The 27,250-nt window shown below is 35.4% G+C and overlaps 1 protein-coding gene across 1 annotated transcript in view; it reads left to right on the top strand.

Annotated features, from left to right (window-relative positions):
• mRpS29 (mitochondrial ribosomal protein S29) overlaps positions 1-15,733 on the top strand; it is a 36,184-nt gene extending 20,451 nt beyond the window's left edge. Inside the window, exons 9-13 of the mRNA XM_076500065.1 lie at positions 2,521-2,599; positions 4,472-4,531; positions 13,893-13,985; positions 14,341-14,455; positions 15,519-15,733. Of these exons, the coding sequence (XP_076356180.1) occupies positions 2,521-2,599; positions 4,472-4,531; positions 13,893-13,985; positions 14,341-14,455; positions 15,519-15,604 (433 nt within the window). The 3' untranslated portion in view covers positions 15,605-15,733. The remainder of the gene's footprint in view (positions 1-2,520; positions 2,600-4,471; positions 4,532-13,892; positions 13,986-14,340; positions 14,456-15,518) is intronic.
• Positions 15,734-27,250: the final 11,517 nt, after the last annotated feature.

Below are 27,250 nucleotides of genomic sequence, written 5' to 3'. Positions count from 1 at the left end.
AAGTTAGTAGGAACCCTCATTTAACACATAATGACATACAGAAACTGGTATGGTAAGGGAATCTGGGGTTGAAGTAAGCACCTCTACAGTAACGAACATGTTATGTTCTTCTGGGTTCAAAGCATGCTGTCCTTGTAGAACTCCATATTTAAAGCCTGTTCATTTATAAGCACGATTGAGGTATGCAAGAAAGCATGTAGATAAACCCTTTACCTATTGGAAGAGTATTCTTTGGTCAGATGAGACTAAAATCGAGCTTTTAATATGATATATGCTTCGCTATATGTTCCATAAGAAGGGGGAACAAAATCTTCCAAAAAACATCGTCCTTACAGTTAAACATGGAGGCAGCTCGATCATGCTATGGGGTTTCATCAGCTCTTCTGGTGTAGGCAGCCTTCACTGTGTCAACGGAATCATGAAAAAAGAAGAGTACGTTGATATATTAGGCACGTATATCAAGAATGATGCTCAGAACTTGCTGCTTGGGCATTGTTGGATCTTCCAGCACAACAATGACCCTAAGTACACATCGAAATATGTGCAATCCTGGTCGCAGAGGAACCATATAAGTGTTCTGGAGTGGCCATCGCAGTCACCCGATTTCAACCCAATTGAAAATGTTTGGCATGAATTGAAGACCAGGGCTCATTAGCGTCATCCGAAACACTTACTGTCAAATGATCATGGAGAGATTGCGCCAAGTAATTCACCTGAAAAGCTACCCAACTGACCATTAAAATAGATGCACGAACACTTTCTGCTCCTCCTATGCTTGTTTATTTGTTTATAAACAGTTTATTTGTCGTTCAATTTACATAAAAATTTATGTAGATGTGTGTTAGTATAATATTTATAATACACTGTACTTTCATTATCCTTATCTTTATACTTTTTAAGTTATGAGGAAAAAACTACTCACGATGCAGGGATACGAACACTTTCCATCGTAACTGTACATGGAGGAGTTAATAAAATAGCTATATAGTGTGGTAGACCTAGGTTGTCACCTTCAAATTAGAAAACTAAATATTTCCCCTACAAACCATTGTTTTCCAAAAACAATTATATGTTTATATTTTCATGAGATAAATTATTTTGTAACTTGTATGAAATAATAAATAAAACTAAACAATTAAAAAAACCCTTACATCTACTTAATTGTCTGTAACATGGTTGGTATTTACTTCACTATATTGTTTTTTTTATCTAATTCTGTATATTCTATCTTGTATATTTTGATACTCATGTTGTATCATATAATTCTGCAATATTTTTGTTAGAGCTCTTTAAAATGATGGCCCGACATGGCCAGGTGGTTAAGGTACTTGACTTGTAATCCAAGGATTGAGGGTTCAAATCCCTCTCACACCAAACATGCCCACCCTTTCAGCCATGGGGGTGTTATAATGTGACGAGCAATCCCACTATTCATTGGTAAAAGAGTAGCCCAAGAGTTGCAGTGGGTGGTGATGACTAACCACCTTCCCTCTAGTCTTACACTACTAAATGAGGTATGGCTAGTTCAGATAGCCCTCAAGTAGCTTTGTGTGAAATTCAAAACAAATCTTTTCAAAATGAAAAAAAACCAAAACAGTCCAATATTATATAACATATGGTGACATACTTCACAAGATGCTTCAGCCGTATATTCCACTTGAGCTTTCCCTTTTCATAAGTTACAAATAAATTTAGGTTGTTTGTTTATACATTGTTAAAACATTTGTGGGTCACTTTCCTTGCATTATTACAGTTCATTTGTATTTCTTTTGCAAAAGACAAATGTGTGATGTGTGTTCTGAGGAGGTAACAGACAACTGTTAACTGTCTATAGTTAACAAGTTGTCTAAATGCCACAATGTTTCTTCTGTAAAGAGAAGGAGAAGGTTACACCCACCCAATTTTTATTCAGTGTTGAATAAAAAGTAAGAAAGAATGTTTAAGAACCCAAATTAGACATGTTTTGTATCTCTGACCGAATATTTAGTATTCATGTTCTGAAAAGAGCTCAGCACTTAACATTACTAAACAGTTACATATTTCTAATTGGTATGTACATTTGGATATTCACAAGAGGCTTTCTCATTTTCCAAATCACCTTACATCAAGAAATTCTTGAGATGTACTTCTGGGGCACTTTCAGGAAATGTTTGACATTATTATTAGGTTGGTGCTCATTTAATATCACTACAACCATTGACAAGAAAGAAAAAAAATGATTATTGCAAATGTAGATATGTAAGGTTTCATAAAAGGTGTTTGTGAGATGTAACCATTAAGTTTGTCTGAATGAGACGGCTTCAAAAGTTGTTTATCGGTCAGTGAATAATGATACATCTACAAAATTGCTTACATCCTATGCTTAAGCAGTGAATGGAATTATAGATTTTTAAAATTTTTATGAACTAAAACTAGATAAAAACTGTCTTTTTTTTTTAAACTTGATTAGCTGTACTGTAATATCTTTGTTTAGCACATATCTGAGGTAAATTACCATATTATTCAAAATGTGATTCACAGGTTTACTACTTTTGTGGCTGTAGATGGAGTCAACAGCTTCTTCAGGCCAACCAATATTAAAAGAGCAAACAAAGAACTCGTAAGTTTACTCCATAGCTTTTTCAACCTATACAGAATAAATTGTGTATTAACTAATATGTACTTTTAAAGTTAAAGTAGTTTTTGTGTTAAAATAGTACTTTTGCAGTGGGTTGTTCATGATCTATAGTAACAGTTTGCATGTCCAATTGTGTTGTTTATGACCATCTCCATGGTTTTTTACTACCATAGCTATGTAGTAAATAGGACTTCAAATTCAGTTGAAGTATTACAATTTATATGTATAAATATCACCTAAAATTGGCTTTTCCATGAGATTTGAATTGCAAAACATCTTGGCACAAAGTTTTTTCTGTTTCAGTACAGAAGCATTACAACTAAAATAGGGACTTCCATTGCAGCTAAAAAAAGGAACCATCATTGTAACTAAAGTAGGGACCTTGGTTGAAACTAAAGCAGTTATCTTTTTCAAAAGTAAAGTAGTGTACTACATTACAGCTGAAGAAGAAACCTTGTTGAAACTAAAGTAGGAAACTCTATTGCAAATAATGAAGGGTTCTCCATTGCAACTGAAATAAGACTGGTTAAAACTAAAGCAGGTGCCTGCATTGAAATTAAAGTTTGGACCTCCATTGCAAATAAAACAAGGACTTCCTTTGAAATTAAAGTCAGGACCTCTGCTACAAATTTATGTCTGTAAAAGTGATACAAGAGCTTTGTTTGTTAACTTTTCTCAAAACACAAAATTGAAATTGAAAACGATTTTTGAAATTTGTATGAGAGTTATCTGATATTTCAAAGATAGATTTATGTCATGACATAACAGAGCTTATGCCTATTAGATGTTTGCAAAATTCTGAGTGATTTATTATAATCCTGTCAGTGGTATTACATTTCAATAATGGTACATAGTATTTTGTGAAAACTTTTCTAAAATGTTTATAGCAATTGGAATTTACATATCTAATAAACAGGTGATCATTCAGTCTTGGGAAACAAAGTAAATTTTGTATACTATCACTTAATGTGCTTACACCAATACACCTTGATGAAATACCATTTTTGTACAGATTAGATTCCAAGCAAGGGGAACAGAGGTATTTAAACCAAAATACCTGTCAGTATTTTGTTTGTTTGCAACTCCTGAGAACTTCTATGTTTTGGAGTTGCTGAAATTGATTCTTGAAGGTCTTCATGTTTTAAAAACTCACATTATATAATTATATAGGAAATTTAAAAAAATGAAAGCAAAAGCTAAACATTTATGTATATATAGTTAAAACCCTTTAGGTTTTTTAGAGTAAAACTTTTTAATCATATTATTAGACTGAACTTATTATAAAACATGAGGAAAATTATGCTTATTTTGTTTTGTTTTAGCTTACTGTAAAATATTTCTCTCTGTTTCATTAAAATATAAAGAAACTGACTTCTGAGATATATTTTAGACAACTTTAAATTTATTAATTTTATATTAATATCTTAATTATTGAGTAAATAATACTAAAAACATTAACTTTGGACATTTTTGTGCAATATTTATTATTACAAATGTACAGGGTGTTCAGAAAGTCACTGTGCAGTTTTGTGATCAGTATTCATTCAGTCTATTTCAAGCCAGCAACTGATAGCTGTGTTTAGAAACAAAATAAGAAGGATCCAAGCCTGTATTGATGCCAACGGGAGTCACTTTCAACATTGTTTATAATTGTCATTCATATTTACTTCCTGTATTCAATATTGAAACATGTCTGTTAATAAATATATAAGTGCACAGTGACTTTCTGAACATCCTGTATTTGTTGTCAATGTTTTGTATGCAAAATATATAAATTAATAAATCTTGTTCATAGTTTTTCTTCTCTTTCATGTGCAAAAATAAGTTATCTTATTTTTTTTATTTTCTTTGAAGGTCCCAGCTGATGATATAACCTTAATTAGAGCATTTAAGAAACTGTTGAAAAATGACTGGGTGAGTTGGTTAACGTTATCTGTGCTTTAATTATAAATACTAGCTATAGTGTTATTTAAATTTTTTCTAAAAGTTTGATGTAGTTTTATACAGTAACATATAACATCATAGTTAAGTGAATTTATGTAATAATGTTAATTATTTTATTACAAGTTACAGCTTTCACAATAAGGAAGATTCTTTTTACAAATGGTATAATTTTTCAATCATTGGTACAATTATTCTAGAGTGCAGAAATTTAAATAGTAAAAAAAATGATAGAATTTAAAGGAACATTATTTGCTGTTAAAACTTTTACTGTTGTAAAATATGATCTTCTTTACTGTGAAAGCTATTACATGTAATAAAATAATACTTTTAATCAGTTAGTAAATTCAAAACAGAATGTTAAAAAATAATGTGCTACTTTATGATATAGATATTTATTAATGTGTGCTTGTTGGAACAGTAGGTATGGTTATATGGTTTATGATGTGTATATACTTTAGTTGTACCATATAGATTCTTTTTTGCAGTTTATCGAAGAATTCTGCAATAATGTTACTTGAGCTACATACAAAGAGTTGATAACACAATAAAACAATCTGCAGATGTTAATGTAGTAATTTGTCACTATAGCTGGGAAATATGGCACCATAAAGGACATACAAAGCACCAGTATATATGGTACACAGTGAATTTCTGACCATTTGACAGTATACTGCTGTTTGGAATAGAATTATGGTTGAAAATATACGTGTTCTAAAGATCAAGATTGTTTAACAGTATCAATCAAAACGACAACATTTCAAAAACGAAAATTTTTTACACTGTGAAAGTGCAAGAATTGCAACAGACCCACAAAACTACATCCAAAACTGGTCTGGAACAAAGTCTTCATTTCCAAAGTGATGCCCCCTTGAGGTGGATTCTCATATGGGGTGAGAGAGAACCTCCCATCAGAAAAAGTTCTGTGCTTTCAGTTTACCTCCTCTGGATCCAAACATCTACCCATATTTTTTCTGTGCGTGTCAACCCCTGAAAGGTAGGACAGAATCCTTGTGGTTGAGTAGGGTAAGGGGCACTCCAACACACCACTTTGGCTTTAAATTTCTGGAGGTGGATGGCCATCTTATGGTCAGTCGTCTGGTTCAGTTGGACTAGTGTTATCTAAGTACCAATGTTGGGTATTTTTAACAGGTGTTGTAGACATTGTGGCTGATGCTGGTACTTGAGTATAGTGCTCATGAAACCCTGTCATTGCTGCAATGCCCTTGTTTGGTCCCCTCAGTGTGGACACCTGTACGTGGTGATGGGACCTCCCAGAGAAGGTTCTGTTCTTTCTAGTTACCTCCTCTGGGATCTAAACTTCCACCCACGTGTTTGCCGTCTGTGGCGACCCATGTAGGGGAGGGGAGGATGCTTGTGGTTGAAAGGTTCAACCCTAACACACCACTTTGGCCTTGAAATCCTGTAGACGGGTGGTCTTTGGGTGGGCCCCCCTTGGGTCAATCGGCTGGTCCATTTGGGCTAGAGTCAACCAAGTACCAGTGTTGGAAGTTCTCAACAGGTGTTGTGGACATTGTGTCTGATGCTGCTGTTTGGGTATAGTGCTCACGAAACCCTGGCATTGCTGCAATGTCATTGCATGATATTGTAGTGCGTCCCCTCGTAGGGCTCCATGGTGGGTGGGGTCAGTGGGTGCCGAAATTTTCCTTTTTTCCTATGGATCCCCTATGAAAAATTTAAACAAAATAGTGAAAAAACAGTCAATAGGTAAACGACCACGTCTTGAAGACTTTGAGCAGCAATCTTCAACATCTGTAACACGCATACCTCATTTTTTTATATTACTTTCTCTTTCAGAAAAACCTTTTGGGCAAATGTCCCCCTTTTTATTCAGAAGGGACTAGAGGGACTTGCTGGCTCTCCAAAGTCAGTAATGAAGCTTTGATCTGGAGACATATTGGTTGAAACATTCACATCCCAACACAGTGAACTCTTCATGAATTCAAAGGCAATTGAGGATGTACCTGTTGAGGTTACCCCCCATGCTACCTTAAATTCATCATGAGGATTTACTGTTGAGAGGGATTTGAAGAACATCCCCAAGTCAGATATTCTTGCTGGTTTCTCCACTCAAGGGGTTTCAGCAGTGAGGCGCATCTCCACTCGCAAAGATGGGGTTACACTGCTGACAAATATCCTCGTTTTGACATTTACATCACCACGTGCACCTACCACCATCAAGGCAGGTTATCTAAATTGCAGGATATGGCTGTACATTCCAAACCCTCTCTGATGTTTCCAATGTCAGAGGTTCGGCCATTCAAAGTCGTCATGTCGTGGTTCTCTGACATGTGCTCGTTGTAGTGGCAAGGACCATGATGCCTATGAGTGTGACATGGACCCACATTGTGTCAAGTTCTCACCCTTCCTACTTTTGTTCTTGCCCAAAATGGTTGGAGGAAAAAGAGGTGCAGCATTTGAAAATGACTCATAACATTAGTTATCCTGAGGCTCGGAAATTGCTGTCCGCCACTTCATCTTGGACATATGCTGCTGCTCTTCGTTCCACAACTACAGTGGGAGTGCAGACAGTTTACTCTGTGCCTCCAAGAGAATAGTTTTCAAAACAAATGAAAAGCCTTTGGACCTCCATGGGTTAAAAGGTTGATGAATCAACTTCTACACCCATCTCTGTTCCTCTTATACATTCCAACAAACCCCAAGATCCACATCCTTTGGTTTCAAATACAGGCAATTCTTCAGATACATCTTTTTTCTCCCACCTCAAGATGCAAAACAATCATTTGTTTGCATCCTCAGTCTCTGAAATCCCCTTCCAACAGCAAAGACCTGCCCAATCGACTCAGGGCAGGATCCATGGAGGTCGATAGACTTCCTCTGAATAAGGACAGTAAGGAAAAAAGATGTGGTCGTAAACAGAAGGGTTCTCCAGCCACTTCGCCTACCCATCACTAAAAATGGCCACCTTGATACAATGGAACTGTTGAGGTTTACGTTCTAATCTGGATGAGATCAAAATACTGATTGCCTACCATCCTGTATGTCTTTCCTTACAAGAAACGTTTCTGAAACCTGCCGATATAGTCACCTTTTGGCAGTTTTCTCTCTACAGAAATGACAGGCTGTGTGATGGTCGAGTACATGGAGAGGTGGCACTGTTGGTTGATCAGCATGTGCTTACCCTGTCTTTGTCACTAAACACACCTTTGGAGGCTGTAGCCATCCGTGTTTCCTTGGGTCATACCATCACTGTTTGTTCTCTCTACCTGTCCCCTGGAGAGACATATGATCAATCAGACCTTGATGCTCTTGTTGAACAGTTGCCATCTCCATTTCTAATCCTGGGAGACTTTAATGGACATCATCCCCTCTGGGGAAGTGCTGTTATTGATAGGAGGGGTCGCTCTGTAGAGCATATGCTCTCTGATCACAATCTTTCTCTTTTCAATACTGGTTCTTCCACTTATTTCCATGCACCTAGTCAGTCCTTTACTGCTATTGATCTCTCAGTTTCCTCCCCTTCATTATTCTCCCATTTTTCATGGAGGGTTGAGAATAGTCCACTAGGCAGTGATCATTTTCTTATACTTTTGAGAGAAACTGGCCATGGTCGATGCCACCCTACCCGTGTGCCCCAGTGGAAGCTGGATCAGGCAGATTGGTCCACTTTCATTGCTCTCGCAGAACTTGATCGTGCCATTGTGAACTGACTGTCTCTTTGACTATAATTGTCCCTTTATACTGGTGGAACTGAAAATGGCCCTTTATTGGTCTGGCAGTACATCTGTTATACCTGATGATGTACATTATGACATGCTGTGCTATGTTTCTCCTGCTTCTCTTGATGTTTTTCTAATTGTTTTTAACTGGATCTGGCAGGAGAATGTTTTTTCTAATGCCTGGCACCAGGCTATTATCTTACCTTTCTCTAAGCCTGGGAAAGATCCCAAGATTCCTTCAAACTACCGTCCAATTGCTTTGACAAGCTGTCTCTGTAAGACCTTAGAGAGGATGGTTAATGCTTGTCTTGTTTGGTTCCTTAAATCAAACAACCTCCTTTTGTCCACCCAGTGTGGGTTCCGATGACAGCACTCCATCACAGACCACCTAATTCGACTTGAAACATCAATCAGAGAAGCCATTCTCAAATGACAACATCTTGTATCAATATTCTTTGACATTGAGAAGGCTTATGACACAACTTGGAGGTATGGCATTTTGCGAGACCTCCATATATATGGGTTACGTGGCCATTTACATATGTTTATTAAAAATTTTTTAATGGACAGGAGATTCCAAGTTCGTGTGGGTTCAACACTTTCCTGTTCTTTTCTACAGGAACTTGGGGTCCCTCAGGGCTGTGTTTTGAGTGTCACACTTTTCAGTATAAAGATGCCATCACTGAACAACTCCATCTCACTGTTGCAAACGGGCTGTATGTTGACGACTTTCACATCTCGTGTCAGTTGTCAGACATGAAATATATTGAGCGGCAACTACAAACTGCCCTCAATCGTGTACTGAAGTGGACCACAGCGAACGGCTTTAATTTCTCTCTCTCTCTAAAACTGTTTGCATGCACTTTTGCCACCAATGGGTATTCACCCTGTTCCTGAACTCCATATTAGTGAAGTTTCGCTGCCAGTGGTCCCTGAGACCAAGTTCTGGGGCTTCTCTTTGACCGAAAGCTGACCTTTATACTACACTTAAAGCAGCTATAGCTCCAATGCACAAGAGCACTGAACATCCTCCGTGTCCTCTCTACCACCTGTTGGGGTGCAGATCGATGTTCTATGTTAAAGATATATCGTGCTCTTATTCGATCGAAACTTGACTATGGTCAATGGTCTATGGCTCTGCCAGACCCTTGGCCTTAAAGATGCTGGACACCATTCCTCATCAAGGACTTCAAATCTGCACTGGGTCTTTCTGCACCTCCCTAGTTCAAAGCTTATACGTAGAATCTCATGAACCTTCTCTGCACCTTTGCCGTTTTCAACTGCCTTCACTATATTCTTCGAAACTTCATTCCTTACCAAAGCATCCCACCTGGGGATGTGTTTTCCTTCCTCAGTGGGCCATACTTTTTCAGAACAGACAATCTGCCATTGCTCCTTTCCAGACGCAATTGGCTGTCCTGGATAACATTGCATAATCCACCGGTCAGCCCATCCCACCATGGCTTATCCAGTGACCTTTCTTTAAGTCATTTGCAGATACTCCAGATGGATGAATTGGAACAATCTTTCCATTCCCATTTATACGGATCTGTCCTGTGGGCTCCTTGGATAACATTGCATAATCCACTGGTCAGCCCATCCCACCATGGCTTATTACAGTCCCAAAATGTGACCTTTCTTTAAGTCATCTGAGGAAGGCAGATACTCCGGATTAGAAGTACTGTCTTTTATTTACTGAACATCTTTCCAACAATCTTTCCATTCCAATTTATACGGATGGTTCCAAATCAGGTAACTCTGTGGGCTCTGCCATGGTTTGTTGCGGTTCGGTGGTTGCGTGTAGATTCCCCTCTACAGCTCATGTTTTCACTGCTGAACTGTACACCATATCTCTTGCCCTGGATCATATTGAAGCTCAGCACTATTCCAACTGCAGTATTTATACTAACTCGCTTAGTTCTCTACTGGCCCTGGAATCTCTTCACGTTGACTCACACCATGTTCTCACTGATATTCAAAACCGACTGGTCCATTACTCTTTAACATCTATTTCTATCCAGTTTTTCTGGATACCAGGCCACGTTGGTATTCGTGGGAACGAGCTTGCAGACATGGCAGCTAAATTTATCTGCTCTGGCACTATCACCACTGTGCCTATTCTCTACATGGACTATGGTCCTGTATTCAAGGCTCGGCTCCATGCCAGCTGGCAGTCCACTTGGAGTGAGCAACACGACAACAAGCTTTTTCCAAATAAAACCCTATATTGGGCTTTGGCCATCTAGCTTCCATAAGGTTTGGAAGGAGGAAGTTGTTCTAATTAGACTACGTATTGATCACAGTTTTTAACTCATCGTTTTCTTTTATCTGGAACTGTTGCACCAGTGTGTAGCTTGTGTAACACTCAAATCACTGTAAGCCACATTTTATTTTCTTGCCATCGTTGCGACTCTCAACGACGGCACTATTTTAAACATGTTCTGTCCCAAGGTTTGTCTGTAACATTGGACAGTGTTATTGGTGATGGTGACACTGTCCACTTTGATAAAGTGTTTAGTTTTTTAATGGCCATTAATCTTTTTAATCTCATTTAAGTGTTTGATATTTATTCATTACATCGTTTTAATTGTGGTTTCCTTTTAAGAGTCTCAATCTCTCTAGTTCAATTTGAAGTTGGAAAATTAACTTTAAATACAGAACATTAAATAACTCGACACCAGGACTGGAAAGGCCAACTTCAGGTGACTAATGCTGCTGTTTGAACTATCTGTTTGAACTATCCATTAGTCGTCCTGGTGAGTTGTTATTACAATTTTGCTGCATATCTTTTAACACTTTTATTACTTTACCTTTTGGTACTGGCCATAATGACATATAACCCAGAACCAGGACCAGAAAGACCAACTTCAGGTAACTGACAGTGATTCTTTAACTTATCTGTTAGTCTTCCTGTCGGGTTATGATCATTACCATTATGCTACAGAAAGTCCTTTACAACTTCTATTACCCTGCTCTCTCTCTCTCTCTTAACATTGTAGACTAAGTGTCAACATTGGTTTTATGCTTTTTCTGTTTTTCAATGCTGTTTTGTTTTACCTTCATTTCCTTTTATGTATTTTACTACATTTAATTTATTTTTACCTTTTTACCAGATGTTTGGCACATATAGCCTAGCTGCTTTGTGCCATAAAACACTAAATCAACCAACCAACCAACCTTGTTTGGTATTTTAGTGAGTCCCCAATTTTTAGTTCTCATTCTTTGTCTGACAAATCCTTGGCAAATGTCTCCCTATTTCATTCAAAAGGGATTAGGGGGACTTGCTGGCTCACCCAAATTGGCCAAGAAGTTGTGCTTTGGAGACATATTGGTGGAAAAATCTACACCTTCCCATAGTGAACTGCTCTTGAGATAGAAGACCATTGGGAATATATCCATTGAGGTTACTTCCCATGCTACTTTGAATTCCTCCTGACTAGTGATTTGAAGAACATCCCCAGTTTGGAGATCCTTGCCGGTTTCTCCAGTCGAAGCATTTTTGCTGTGAGCTGTATATCTGCTTGTGAAAACTGGATTATGTTGGTAACAAATGTTTAATTTTGATGTTTACATTGCCACATCCACTTGTCTCTATTAAGATAGGTTGTCTGAACTGTAAGGTACAGCCATACATTTCTAACCTTCTCAGATGTTTCCAGTGTCAGTGATTCAGACATTTGAAGGAATTTTGTCATAGTTCTTTGACATGTGCTTGTTGTGGTGACAAAGACCATAATGGCTATGAGTGTCAAATGGACCCTCACTGTGCCAGTTGTGGTGGTTCACACCCCCTCTTACATCTAATCGTGCCCTGACGTTGGTAGAGGAGAAAAAAGAATAACGTTTGTGTGCTGTCCATAATATTTCTTACTCCAAGGCTCAGAAGTTATTCTTTTCAGCTACATCTCAGACATATGCTGCTGCATTATGTTCCACTTCTGCAGTAGGAGTGCAGACAGATCTTTTTGTGTTTCTCACAGATCATTCTCAAACCATATAAAGAGTCTGTTGCCCTCCCTGGATAAGTGAGTAAGTAAGTGAGCATGAACTCCTGTTTCTGCCCCCATCATTCCTTCTGGTCCACTTCCTTCAGCCCCAACTTTTGGTGTTTGCTTGGGCTCATCTTCTTCTTCTTTGGCTCTGAGATGCAAATGGTTATTTGAACATGCCTTCAGTCACTAGAATCTATGTTTACTGATAGAGAACTGCCCACTCAATCCAGAGCAGGAACCATGGGGCTCCTTCTAATAAAGAAAAATGGCATGGTCATAAACTGAAAGGTTATCCACCCAGTTCATCTTCACCTAAATAAAAATGGCCACTTTGATCCAGTGGAACTGTCCAAGTTTTTGTTCTAGTCTGGATGACATTAAAGTCTTGATTGATTCCTATCATCCTCTGTGTGTCTTTCCTTACAATGGCCAGGTAGTTGCTGATGTACAGAACATTGCTGATACTCTCAGTGAGAGCTTTTCTTATGCATCCAGCACTTCTGTTTCCTTCCCTCCCTCCCTTGGCCATCAGATCTCAGACAGAGTGATCACCTCTTTCCTTTTATGCCAGTTGTATCTGTGAATATAATTGTCCTTTACATTCATGGAAATCAAGCTATCTCTTCATTATTTTGCAGTACATCAGTTTGACCTGGTGATGTTCACTACAAGATGCTGTGCAATCTCGTTTTTGATTCTCTTCCTATTCTTTTGGTTGTTTGACTTATCTCCTCATGTCACTAACAAGATAATAAACAAGGAATGAAAGTTATCAAAATAACTTATAATCCAAAATTTCATAAGTTTCAAATCACAACTTGTATTCAGTGGCATTTTTATGAAGTAACTGAATTACAGCAATTACTATTTTACCAGATTTCTTTTAAGTCCTTTTGACATGGCTGCAATCCACTTTTGTTTTTCTTATAAAATTAAATGGGGTTTTGGAAACAGATGAACACTTGTCATGGTGCCTGTGGAAGTTTATCGAGAATTGTGGGTGGTCTAAGATTGATTTTATACCTTTCATTCAAGGTTGTTGTAACTGAACTTGCAGTGTTAGGCAGTAGCGTGTGATCATGGAAATCAGATTAAGGAAAAAGTAACAAAGAATGATATAGTTCTAATAGTAGCACACTCAATACATGCTTCACACAGTTAAGTCATTGTAATTTGTTTCATTGTATTATACTAGCCTTGTGATATGTGTATTTAGGACAATTCATTGTGAGTCAACCTATAACCATAAGAATCAGTATTAAGAAAGAAAAGAAGACAAACTAATAAGTTTTTTTCAATTAGCTTTAAGTATTTTCTTTCGATACTTACACATGGAGAAAAGTTGGAGGTATAGCATGAAAAAAGATTTTAATTAAAAGTTTGTACCATTATTGTTGTATAACAGTGTTAATACTTTGGAATCAAAGTATTTTCAACAGTAAAATTGAGTAGAACAAGTTTTGTAGTTTTTATGGTATTTTGTGTAAACAATACAAATGTTCTTAATTTTATTAATGAAGTTAATCCTGTATTTTTTGTATTATTTGCACATATGTATAATTTTGAGTGAGAAGTTAAGTAACTTTTCAGAAATGTGAATTATGAGAGAATTAGTCATGAATTTTGGTTATTTTAATGCAGAATCATGGTGCAGTTGTAGTAACTGTTGATGAAATAGCTTCACCAGTAGGTTACAGGGATTCATACATGCCTAAGTATTTGTTGGGTCAGGAGGTGAGTTTTCATTTTACTCTTTCAAATTCTTTGGAATTTAAGACTTTGAAAAGTGGGCTTGTCTCACTTTAAACTCCAGTTTTAACAAAAGGACAAAAATGCAAGATAACTTACTGGATTGTTTTTTTCTGTTTTTCAAGTACTGATGATAATTGTGTAGTATTACTTAATTAGCTCTTCAGATTGTTGTCTAGTAAAAGAAATATTTTATATTTTTGTAAGCAAAAATAAAATTACATGAATATACTTTAAATTGAATTGTGTTTGAATAATTATTTACAGGAAAAAATCATTGTTATGAACATTTAACTGTATAGCACATAATGCTTTGTTGAATAAAGTGCTTTTATTACAGGGATTTGATCTATTTGAACCATTTATACCAATCTGTGTAGAAAATTACAGTCGTAAAGAAATTGAGAGTTGTCTTGATTACTTTATTGACCGTTTGTGGATACAAACAGAAGAAGGTGAGTTTTAATTTCTCAAAAATTCATGTTGTATAACTTTGGAATATATAAAGGACTATTATTTTGGGATGTATGTATTTTGCTTAAAACCTTTAATAAAGAAATTATTTACATATATGACTGCTTGTGTATTTGTCTTCTTAATGAATTGGTTTATAAACATTCTACAGTAGAATACTTATATTCCAAGAATTTTCAAGTTGAACGGAGCTTTATTACCTAATACTACAGTCAAATTTCCCAAAATGATGATTTTATTCAAGGTAATGACATGTTTACCAGTTGTTTGACATATTCTTACATCATCAACTCATCCAATCTGCTTGAAATATTTATATTTGGGCAAAAACAAGTTATGAAGATGGTCATGAAAACCACAAACATCATGTGGTAAGAAATGGTTACTTTGTCAACAGAGATTAAGCAAAGGAAGACATATTTCTTCAGATTACATGTGTAACATGTAAATTTCTAGATTACCGAGTATAACTTGGTTAATTTTTAGCTCTGGTTTACGTTAGTAGCTTGCTTTGATAAAGTATTGATAATTTACTTCATGTTGAGAAACCATGCTTCCATGTTTTTAAATATGAAGCATTATTTTCTAATGGGTGTTACTGTATCCTGTATATAGTGTGGTATTAATAAAGCTTTTTCATTACACATAGATCATGAAAATTTTTGCATGTTTATGTGATGAAAGGTTTCACAGTTTAATTATTTATGAATTGTATATTTCTTAAAGTTGTAAATCACCTATTGCATTACAAATTCTTTGTTTTCCATATTTTACTGTTTCTGTTTTCTCCCTGCTTATTTTACTGTAATAGATAATTTAGCTGTATGTAAATTGATGCAGTGTGAAGTTTTATTGGTATAAATTTAGATAACTAAGGAAGATCACTACAGTTATTATACAAGGATGTTTTTTTTTGTCAGTGAACATTGCTATTTTTGGTTTCTAATGGTTCATTTGTTATAAAAGATGTTTTAGTATTTTTGACTCATGATTATGTTTACATTTATTGAAAATGAAGATTAACAGAATATATTTTTATTTCAGGTAGAACACAAGAAGGAAAAGAGGAATTGATATTTGTTAGTGGCTCTAACCCTTATAAACTAATGGAAATTTGTAAATCTAGGTGATTTATGAAGAGACAGAAACCATTCTTTGAATATTTTCACTTTTTTTTGTGTAAAGAAATTGTAATGTGATAATGTGTAGAATTATACTTATGTTTTGTTAAGGAAAATAAACCTTTCATTATGATAGTATTATATGAGAAAAGATTTCTTAACAAGACACCTTTATTAAGGTAGATCAAAATATTCTATAATAATCTGCATAAAAATTGTACTTCATGTTCAATCATTCAGAATATGAAAATTCTGTTGCAACATGTATATATAAAGAATGAACACAAAAATATTGTTTTCTGTCGTGAAGAAAAATATGGAAGTTTTCACGAGCTGTGGAATACATCTAAAACATTAAGGTTTTTACAGATGTCACAGGTCAGCAGAGTTAAAATAAAAGGTTGATGGATTTTGTGATACAGCCTACACACTCTCCATAACACAATAATATTCGTAAATAGAAGTTTTTTTTTTTTTTTTGAAGTTGTACTCCATCTTAATTTAACTATATTTCCATTTATTTATAATATTGCTATGTGTTTAACAAGCCAGCTAGATAGATCCAGAAAAAAGCTTTAAAGTTGAAAAATGGTTTTATCTTATAAACCTGACCAGTATCTTAACATTTAAATTTTCACCATAGGTTGAGATCTCTTACTTTACTTTTCTAAATTGATGATTTTACAATAATCCAAATATTTGATACTTGTGAGAACATAATTATTGTAACTGTATTGGTTAATTTAAAAAGTTAGTTTTATTTTAAAGTTCTTCAGTTACTCTATTTGGGAGATAAACACATATTTCATACCAGTAACTAACACAATAATAGAAATGTTTTTCATTTTGGTACTGCCAGAGGCTAGGTTTTAAACGATTCATTCAGTTTATTGTTTTAGAGATTGTTGGTGATCTTCTGTATTTCTTTTTTTATCCATTTATTATTTCCACTTTATTGTGTGTAAAAGTTTAAAGGCTTAAAAAATAACTTTCTTCTTAACATTGTGTTTGGTGTAGCTCATGTGTTGTTTTTAAAAAAAAATTGCATGAAAATCTCCATGGCAATTTACCTTTGGATTAATTAAAAATTTTTCTAGCTGTGAACTTATTACAGATAATTTCTGAATTTAAATAAATATTGTTTCTTTGTGTACAATAAAAAAATAAACCTGAAATCTTGACATACAAACAAATTTTACCTGCATTTTTAATGTGCTGTCATTCTATAATATTTTAACTAAGGTTCAACCAAGTTCTGAACATTATTTAATCAAGTTATTGCTGATGTTCATAAAATACAGTATGTATGTTTTGTGAGTTTTTCAATGTAGTATTCATGCCATTTGTATCTCTAGTTTTGAATTTATGGCTGGATAAAGCTTACGCTTTTTATGTTGACGTTTATATTAACTCATAAACAGTTGGAATGTTGTAGGTAGCAGCATTAATTGATGATGGTTGCTGTTTAAGGGTTAAAGGATCATTTTCTGAGTAAATTACAAGTTCTACGAGGAAATTAAAGTTATGGAAATATAAAATAGCCACAGTACAGTCATAATTACCATAATTAGTTCTAGGTGTTACTAATAATTTAATAAACTTGGAAGATTTACCTTAAAATTTATAGTATACATTAGGTTTGTAATGAGAAATAAATCTGCATTATTGTGGATTATATCAGTATTATGGGTGACTTGCGATATTTCTATATTACGTTAACAATCATAGAAGGGTTATTGTAATAGAATTATTTCAGGTAGCTGTAAAGTGAATTAAGATTGCATCAAGTTAAAATTCATATACGTAGTATTTTTGATATTTTTATTTTTGAGAATACATGAAAACTTAGTGTAAAAAGCAGTATTTAGAGTTAGGTGAATATATTTTGAATTAAAATTGTTATTCTGAAATGATAGAGAGTATATTATAGAGGATAAGTCTTTGGCATACAAAATTATTGTATATTTTAAAATTTTCTTGACAGATTATATTATTTTCATTTTTTAGCTTAGAAATTTCATTTTTAAATCACTTTTTTAATCACATTTCGCTTGTCATTTAGAATAACACTAAATGTGTAAGACGCATCTGTGAATATATATATTACAAGATTGTAAACCTGATGAGATTCTTATAAGACTTAAATGATAGTACTAATTATTAAATGCTATTGTTTTCAGAAAACTTGCTATAAGTATTAAAAAACTAATGGAATTTACTTAGGTTATCCTTAAGAAAAAATAAACTTCCCTGCTTTCATAGTGAGAAGCCACTTTATTATAAACTTTACTTAAACTTGGATTCATCTATCATTTGTTGTAACAATAGTCTAGGTTGAATTTGATTGGAAACTCCTAACAGATGATTGAAAATATTTTGTTCAGTTGTATCCAGTTTATGTAGTCTGCAGTTTGTTCTCAAGCATTGGAAGAATATTTCTATGTTGATTTCTACATTAAAGTTTATCCTCAGTTTGTTATTCAAATTGAATAGGATGAGTGTAGAATATTGTCACATCTTTGTTTTCCTAAACCATTGTTTATCAGAAATTTTATTTTACCGTTTACAGAGTGAAGTGAAATGATTCTTACAAGAGGACTTCATATATTGAGTTAGTTATTTTCCACAGCTTGTGTTTTATGCACCAGTGAACCAATGTTTCTTCTTTACATGTGAAGTGGAAAGTTTCAGATTGGTTATTGAATGTTATTTCATAGTTTTTATTGTCCTTATGATACAGTTGTAGAGTTTTGAATCCCAACTGCAGTTGAAGATATTATTTAACTCAAACATCATCTGACATCTGGTGCACTTTACAAGCTTGTATAATTACAAGTATCAATGTTGATTTCTGTTTGTGGTGGATGGTCTTACCAGGAAAGCGTCATATTGAACAGTTTACCATCTGTAGGATTAAGGCTGAGCACATTAAAGTGCTAGACTGTGAATTCTGGGGTTTGTACATAATGTATTGTTACCACAAAAAGAACAATCTACAATTTGGAACCATGATGGAGTTTAAGAGTAGCAGTCAAATCTCTATTTAATTAGAGTAGCTAATGAGCTCATGGTGAATACTCTTTACTAGCTGTTTACTATTTTACTCAATCATTTAAAAATTAAAGTTTTGTTTGTTTGTTTGGAAATTTCGCACAAAGCTACTCGAGGGCTATCTGTGCTAGCCGTCCCTAATTTAGCAGTGTAAGACTAGAGGGAAGGCAGCTAGTCATCACCACCCACCGCCAACTCTTGGGCTACTCTTTTACCAACGAATAGTGGGATTGACCGTCACATTATACACCCCCACGGCTGGGAGGGCGAGCATGTTTAGCGCGACGCGGGCGCGAACCCGCGACCCTCGGATTACGAGTCGCACGCCTTACGCGCTAGGCCATGCCGGGCCGCCAAAAAAAATTAAAGATGACTCGTACAGATACCTTTCATGTATCTTTATAAGAATTTCAAAAACACAAAATTTCTAGAATACAACGAATAAACCCATGTTTTTGCCATACATGGTGATTTATGAAATGGGGGGGAAAGGACAGTACTAGTTATGTTGTGGTTGAACTTGTCTGTTTACCTCTGTGTAGCATGTTCTTTTGCAGGACTCCATGGTGACTAGTTACGTTGTGGTTGAACTTGTCTGTTTACCTCTGTGTAGCATGTCCTTTTGCAGGACTGCATGGTGACTGGAATCAGTGGATTACAAATTTTATTTTTTATAAATACTTTTACTCATTCCAATCCAATTACAGTGTATTGTTTCCATTTCTGCATTTATTAAAATTAATGATTCACAGTATCATCATAACTGAAATACAGATGTTTAAATATAAATTATAATAGCCATTAAACACTTTTGAATCTTAATTAGATGTCTTTGATAACTTTCCGGTTTATGATGAAATAAAACATACTTGGCCATAAAGCTAATACTGGTGATGTGAAAGCCAGATTTCACACGTTTCTTAACAGTAATGTAATTGCAGGACTATTGACATCATGTACTAGCCCACTTAGTTAAAATAAATATTGATATAAATAAAGTATAATTTTATTAGCTTTTAAAGTTAGATTCTGCAAAGCAAAATGAAGTTGGCCAATTTATTGTTTTTTGACATCATCATCATTTAGAAATGCACTGTTTTGAAAATATTTGTGTTTGAAATAATAAACAAAGGATCACAAATTTTTAACTGTTATATACATATTGATGTTTCTTTTCAATGTAAAAAGAGGTTAAATATATTCTGTTCCCCAAATTAAGAACTACAGTTGAGGGTGGATGGAATCAAAATTAAGTGAGCTGTGTGATTTTTGTTTCATTACATTATTCCAGACAAGTGTTACTCTAATTTGTATCATTTAACTTAAAAATTTATTTTGAATATTATTTGAAGCAAAACCAGATGAAATGTTTTTAAATTTCATGATGTTATTTTACTCTAAAGAAAACTTTGAGAAACTGGATTAGAAAGTTTTAAACAGCACATCCTTTGGTGGGACTTTGAAGATATCTTTTATTGAAGACTGCTTCATGTCGCTTACTGCTTGTGCTTTGTTTCACATCATATTCAATGGGGTTTGCATCTTGTATTTCAGCTTTATCTAAATTTTAGCGACACTTACCTACAACATTCTTGAAAACTTACAACACACTATCATTATGGCAGATTTTACTAGTGAGGATAGAAATTGTGCGATGAATGTATTCGTAAGAAAGTGATTCGTCTTGTGACCCTGTACGTTTAGGACCAAAACTACTTTTAACACTACTGGAGACAATTGTACTATGTCTGTCTGCCAGACATTTCAACATATTTTGTTCTTCAAGGGAAGAAACTGATCATGCTGATCCAAATTTTGGCCTGCCTTATTTTGTAATCTTTTGATATTTCAATGGGAAAAATGATTTTAGACAGCGTTGATATATAAAAAGAAAAAAGATAAACTGTGAAACATTTTACCTTGGATCTCAAATTTTCTTTCAGTGTTACAGGCGTATCTGTAAGTCCCACACTTTTCCTTACTCGAGTGCAGTCCCAGCACATCACACATTAGAACGAGACAGAATCTTGAATCATTATTTTCTTCCAGAAACATTTTAAAGGTCATGTAGAGTAGCATTTGGGAATTTAAAAAGTAATATAAAATGTATATTCTGCACCTCTTTCAATCTCTCAAGGTGTTGAGCTGTTATTCAAGGGAATTACCAATACATTTGGAGTGTTTTTCTCGTCACTGTAGCACATCGACATGTTTTTCATAATTATTAATCGTAAAGACATGGCCATAGGATCTAATTTCTGTTTTTATCCTGATTATGTTGTAGATTATAATAGAAATGCCATTATGTTATCACCCAATCTGCATTAGTCTGTAAGATATGTATTTGATCAGATGTTATCTGTTGCAAGATGCTGCGTGATATTTCTTGATCATTTTTGGGCCTTCTTAACTGGCTGTGGTAAGAGGAAACATTTCTTGACTTTTAGGATTTGGTTATTATCATTTCTTTATCAAAAAATAAATTAAGAATATAAAGATTTCTTTTAGTTATAGTGCCATTACTTTAACCAGCTGTCTGTGTAAGGTTTGTTTTGTTGTTGTTTTTTTTTTGGGGGGGGGGAAGCTCTCACTGTTTGATTCTTAGAGTTGTTCGTTTTGTTGCTATTTTTTTTCTTAATTTTGCGCAAAGCTAGCGGTCCCAAATTTAGCAGTGTAAGACCAGAGGGAAGGCAGCTAGTCATCACCACCTACCGCTAACTCTTGTGCTACTCTTTTATCAGCGAATAGTGGGATAGACCGTCATATTATTACGCTCCCAGAGGACTGAAAGGGCGAGCATGTTTGGTGCGACAGGAATTCAAACCCGCGACTCTCAGATTACGAGTCGAGTGCCTTAACCACGCGGTCATGGATTCTTAGAGTCAAAAGTCTCCTCTCTAAAACCTAATGTGATATTTACGGGCAGAGGTTTACTATACCTCACGTCGTTTGATTTAAAATGTCAGTCAGGGAACTTTTTGTTTTCTCATGAGAGGAGGAGAGAAAGCATTTTGTTTCTGTGTTTATTGATCTTATGAAGGCCTGTGACACCATGTAGAGATTTGGTATTTCATGACAGCTTCATTTGTATCGGTTGCGTAGTTATATGCCCTTTTTTTTTTAAAAAAATGTTTTTAGTGAACAGGCTATTCTGAAATTGTATACGGTTAACACTGTCCTATTCCTTCACATAAGAGCATGAATACACTGGAACGCTGTCTTCGGTGTCAAACGTTATAGTACTAACATAAGTACTTATCACTAAATAAAATTTACATATTTTCCTGTTTGTCATTGAATATGAATTATATTGAACGATAACACCAAACTGCCACTAATAGATAATGTGAGCAAACAATTGCAAAGAGTTTTAAATTTCCGGTCATCTTTAACACTTTTTGTGCAATTTTACCACAAATAAGATTCTACCCTGATCCTGAACTTCATCTGAAAGGTGTACAAAACCGTATAAGCGCTTAGTGTTAAGGGAAAATGTCCTAAAACTAAAGTATTAGCGCTTATAGGGATCTGTGCACCTTCCAGATGAAGTTCTATTCCGGACGAATTTCCAGTTTATTAAGTTATCGTATTATTACGAGTTAAATTTTAATTTAAAAGTTAATCAAAATGTCGCGATGTATCGAATTTATAATAGTTGCTAACAAGTTTCACACAAAGTTCTTTCTTAACACAAATGTATTTTAACATAACAAACAATAATTTATAATGACAAGTATTATAAATATTTAAAGCAAATAACGATTTACATACAAAAGGCTTACAAACTTACAAATAATATTAAGTTTCCTTTACAGTCTCGAACCTACTTAATGTCTTATCGAGGACTTACGATGAAGAAATTAATATAGAGTTAAAGTAGATACAATTCATTTAATAAGAGCTAGATAGCTCTGTACTTTTCTTTGGTCTCACGCCGTTCACAAGCTGATTTTTCACCGCTGAAGTTATGTTATGAAAATACTGATGTCCGACATGGATTCACTGAAGTAAAATGTTTTGTTTTTTTTTAACTTTCGAAATTTATTAGCGCTCCTGATAAAGTATCTGTAGTTTCTCGATTATTAAGCGTTAATCACAATTATATCTTCCGAGGTTTGTAGCATACCAACTTTAGCCAACCAACAATGTATATATACTGTCCACATGTTATGATAACTATCTTCTTTTAATCGTGACGCGAGATTCTAGAGAGTTAATTTGGTAACAATACTGGTAAACATTAGTATTTACATAAACACGTCGTACATTATTGATACTTACACTCAAGAATCTATAAATTTAGCGAATAGGTGGGAATTTCTCAGTGCACGTTTAACAGTACAAGTTACATATATTTCTAAATATATATTTAGCTGAAATAACCATCGATAATAAAATAAATGTATAATGATAAATCCGTAACAGTCTTCTACTAAAAAAGAAATATCCAAGTCTCCTTTGTCAACATTTGAACTTCCGAAAGCACAATTTTGAATATTTTCAAATACTGATATAGCCCATTGAATCCGTACATTGTGAAATTCTAAATTTAGAAAAAGACTTTTAATTGATATTCATAGTTAATTTTACCTCTATGAACATTTTTGGGAGATTTTAATGGACATAATCCCCTCTGGGATAGTATTGATGTTGGTGAGAGGGGTCATTCCATAAAGCGCATGCTCTCAGATCACAACTTTTCTCTCTCTTCACTGCTGGTTTTATACATATTTTCATGCACTTAGTCAGGCTTTCATTGCTATTGATCCCTTTATCTGGTCTTCTTTACTTTCATCTTTGTCCCCTGCTGGTACAGTGATAATTTTACGGATTTACAATTCTAAAATCAGGGGCTCATTTCCCATTGGTGGGCACAGCAAATAGCCCAAAGGGGCTTTGCTATAAGAAAACACATACTTTTCTCTTATCTTCTTGGAGGGTTGATAGTAATGCACGGGGCAGTAATAATTTTCCTCTCATTTTGGAGAGACTGCTCGTGGCCAATGTCACTCGACTTGCATGACTCAATGGAAACTAGACCAGGCCAACTGGCCCTCTTTCACTTCTCTCTCAGAACTTGATCCTGCCACTATCTGTAAGTCATCAAGAGATGATTGTGTGGCAACAGTGACTGGCTGTATTGTCCAGACAGCTGCTCAATGTATTCCTTAAACCTCGACACGTTTTCTCTGGTATCCTTGTCAGTGGTGGAATTCTGCCTGTTACATTGCAAAGAAGACTCAAAAACGGACCTGGTATACCTTTCATAGGTATTTTACACTTTTAAACTGCATCGCCTTTCAATGGGCCCGTGCACATGCTCGGCAGATAAGAAGTCAAAGCCAGAAAACTTTAGCATACAACTAGCGTCTCTTTTACCACCAGTTCCAAAGTCATGTGGAACGAGATTCGGAAGGTTGGTGAACAGTATACTTCTGCTCCTTTCGATCTTGTTTTCTGATAGTCAGGAAGTTGTTGATTGCCAATTTTCTGGACGAAAGCTTTTTTCATGCATCTAATACTTCTGCATAATCTCCCATCTTCTTAGGCATCAGTACTGGAGCAGTGCAATGGCTTCTTTCCTTTCGGGTTGATTGTCTCTATGACTATGACTGCCACTTTACATTAATGATGGCATAGCTGATGATATTAACTTTGAGGTGCTGCGTCATCTTTCTCCTGCCTCTCTTTCTGCTCTTCTTTTAACAACATCTGGCAAAAGAATGCTTTATCTAATGCTTGGTGTTGGGCTACTGTCCACCAGTTTTCAAGTCTGGAAAGGATTCCAAGATTCCTTCAAACTGCTGTTTAGTTGCTTTGACTAGCTGCCTCTGTGAGATCTTAGCGAGATTTGTTTGTTTATGGAATTTTGCGCAAAGCTACACGAGAGCCATCTGCGCTAACCATCCCTGATTTAGCAGTGTAAGACTAGAAGGAAAGCAGCTAGTCCAACTGCCAACTCTTGGGCTACTCTTTTACTAACGAATAATGGGATTGCCCATGGCACTATAAGGCCCCCACGAATGAACGGGCAAGCACATTGGTGTGAGGGGATTCGAACCCGCGATCCCCAGATTGCGAGTCGAGCACTTTAACCACCTGATCATGCTGGGCCTCTTAGAAAGGATGGTTAATGCTCGTTTTGTTTAGTTCCTTGAACCAAACAACCTCCTTTCGCACACTCAAGATGGGTTTTGACAGACAACAGCATTTCACTGTGGACCATCTGACTTGACTTGAAATGTCAATGAGGGAAGCCTTTCTAAACAAACATCATCTTGTGATACTACGTGTAGGTGTTACATTTTGTGAGACTTCCATTCATATGTGTTGCATGGCCATTTGCTCATTTTTATCAAAATTGTTTAATGAACCGAGTATCCCAAACTCGTGTGATTTCAACACTTTTCTATTCTTTTCCACAGAAACTTGGACCCCTCAGGGCTGTGTCTTGAGCCTTACACTTTTCATTATAAAGATTAATGCCATTCCTGAACATCTCCCTCTTACAGTTGCAAACGGATTCTTTGTCAATGTATCTCAGAACGGTTGGTAAAGGTATTAACACTTTTACTGATAAGGAGAGAACAACGTTTTGACCTTCCTAAGTCATCTTCAGGTGAAGAAAGAAAGAAAGAGTGTTTAAATATGACCGTTGACGAACACATGCCATAAGGACGAAGGTATAAATGGGTACCAGATTGTAGGGGGCGATGCAGGTGGATGTTAGGTTATTAATTAGTATAGGTTTAAAGATGTTCCTTTATATTGGTTTAATTTTGGATTTAGTTGCTGTATAAGTAGGGCTTCTTTGATTGTGCGTTTGTTTATATTTGTTTCCCTACTTAGCATCTGTGTGTTTTCTATGGTCGTGCTGTGTTCAAAAAGGTGTGAAGCTGTTATGTTGTCTTTTGAATCTAATTTCCATTTTCTGCTTGTTTCTCCATTATAGAAGTCGTGGTAGTTGTTGTATTGTATTTTATAAATTATATTAGTGTTATGGTTGTCAGTATAGTTTTTACATACTATGGACTTTAGTTTTGTACCTAGATTTAGAATAAATTCGGTGTGTACTGGAATGTTGCGTTTTACGTTTGTTTGTATTTTCCAAATGTTGGTTATTTTTTTCGCTGATATCGGGAATATATGGTATGCAAGTGTGTAAGATTTTGTAGTTTGTTGTATCTTGGGATTTATTGTTGTTTGTTTGTTGTTGGTCTAAATGTATGCGTATAATTTTTCCAAGCTTTTCTGAGAAAATTTGTTGATGTTGATGAAGTGTTGTCTTATTTTGTTGATTTGATGGCGAGCATAGTTATGTGTCTGTGTTTATTTGGTTTCTTAATATGCTGAGTTTTTGTTTTGTTCCATGTGCTGAATCTCAGAGAATGTATAATCCAGAATGTGTGATTTTTCTGTGGATTTCTGTTTTGAATTGTGTATCCCTTCTTATGATATTGAGGTTTGGAAATGCTATTTGGTTGTTTTTTCATGTTCACAGGTGAAATTAATCTTCGGGTGTATGGAGTTAATGTGATTGATAAAAACCAAGAGTGTGTTCTGTAGATGTGAATCCAGCAACTGTATCGTCAACATATCTGTACCAGTATAGTGGTGGGTGTAAGGCTGAATTGATCGCTTGTGATTCAATCTATGTCACATTCAAACACTCTCTCTTTCTTAACCTGAAGATGACTTAGGAAGGTTGAAACGTTATTCTCTTCTTATCAGTAAAAGTTTTAATACCCATACCAGCCGTTCTGAGATACATTTTTAATTCAAGTGGGTTTCTCGTCGTCAAGAAGTACTCTATATCAACGACTTCTACATCTCATGTCATTCGTTGAGCATGAGGTTTATTGAGTGCCAGCTATAGGCTGCCCTCAATCGTTTACTGAAGTGGATCACAGCAAACGGTTTTAACTTTTCTCTCTCTAATTCCGTTTGTATGCAAACGGGGTTTATATTTAACCCTAAGCTGACTTTCATTCCACACATCAAGCAGCTACGTGTCAAGTATACAAGAGCGCTGAACATCCTCGATGTCCTCTCTTCTACCTCTTGGGGAACAGATCAATGTTCACTGCTGAAGATGTATCATGTCCTCATTAAATCAAAACTGGACTGTGGGTCTCTGATCTATAGATCTGCCAGAACGTTGGCCTTGAAAATGTTGGACCCCGTTCATCATCTGGGACTTAGGCTCTGCATCGGGGCCTTCCACATTTTTCCAGTTTAAAGTTTGTACATCGAATCTTATGAACCTCCTCTATACCTCCGCCATTTGCAACTGTTTTTACTCTATGCTTCAAAACTTCGATCCTTATCACAGCATCTCAGCTGGGGTTGTGTTTTCCTTCCTCAGCAGGACATGCTCTTTTATTATAGATGGTCTTTTATTGTTCCTTTTGGCCTTCATATCCACGTGCAGCTAACTGAATTGTGTCTGTCCTTGGATAACGTTGCTCTCTCCACAGGTCAGCCCACTCCACAATGGTTTATTACTATCCCCAACTGTGAAATTTCTTTGAATCATCTGAAGAAGGCGGATACTCCCAATCGGAAGTGCCATCTTCTAATTGCGAACATCTTTCGATCCGTTTT

Source organism: Tachypleus tridentatus, chromosome 4, assembly GCF_004210375.1.
Source record: "Tachypleus tridentatus isolate NWPU-2018 chromosome 4, ASM421037v1, whole genome shotgun sequence".
Classification (NCBI taxonomy): Eukaryota; Metazoa; Arthropoda; class Merostomata; order Xiphosura; family Limulidae; genus Tachypleus; species Tachypleus tridentatus.
Note: the sequence above shows the minus strand (reverse complement) of the source record. Positions and strands in the feature narration are given on the sequence as shown.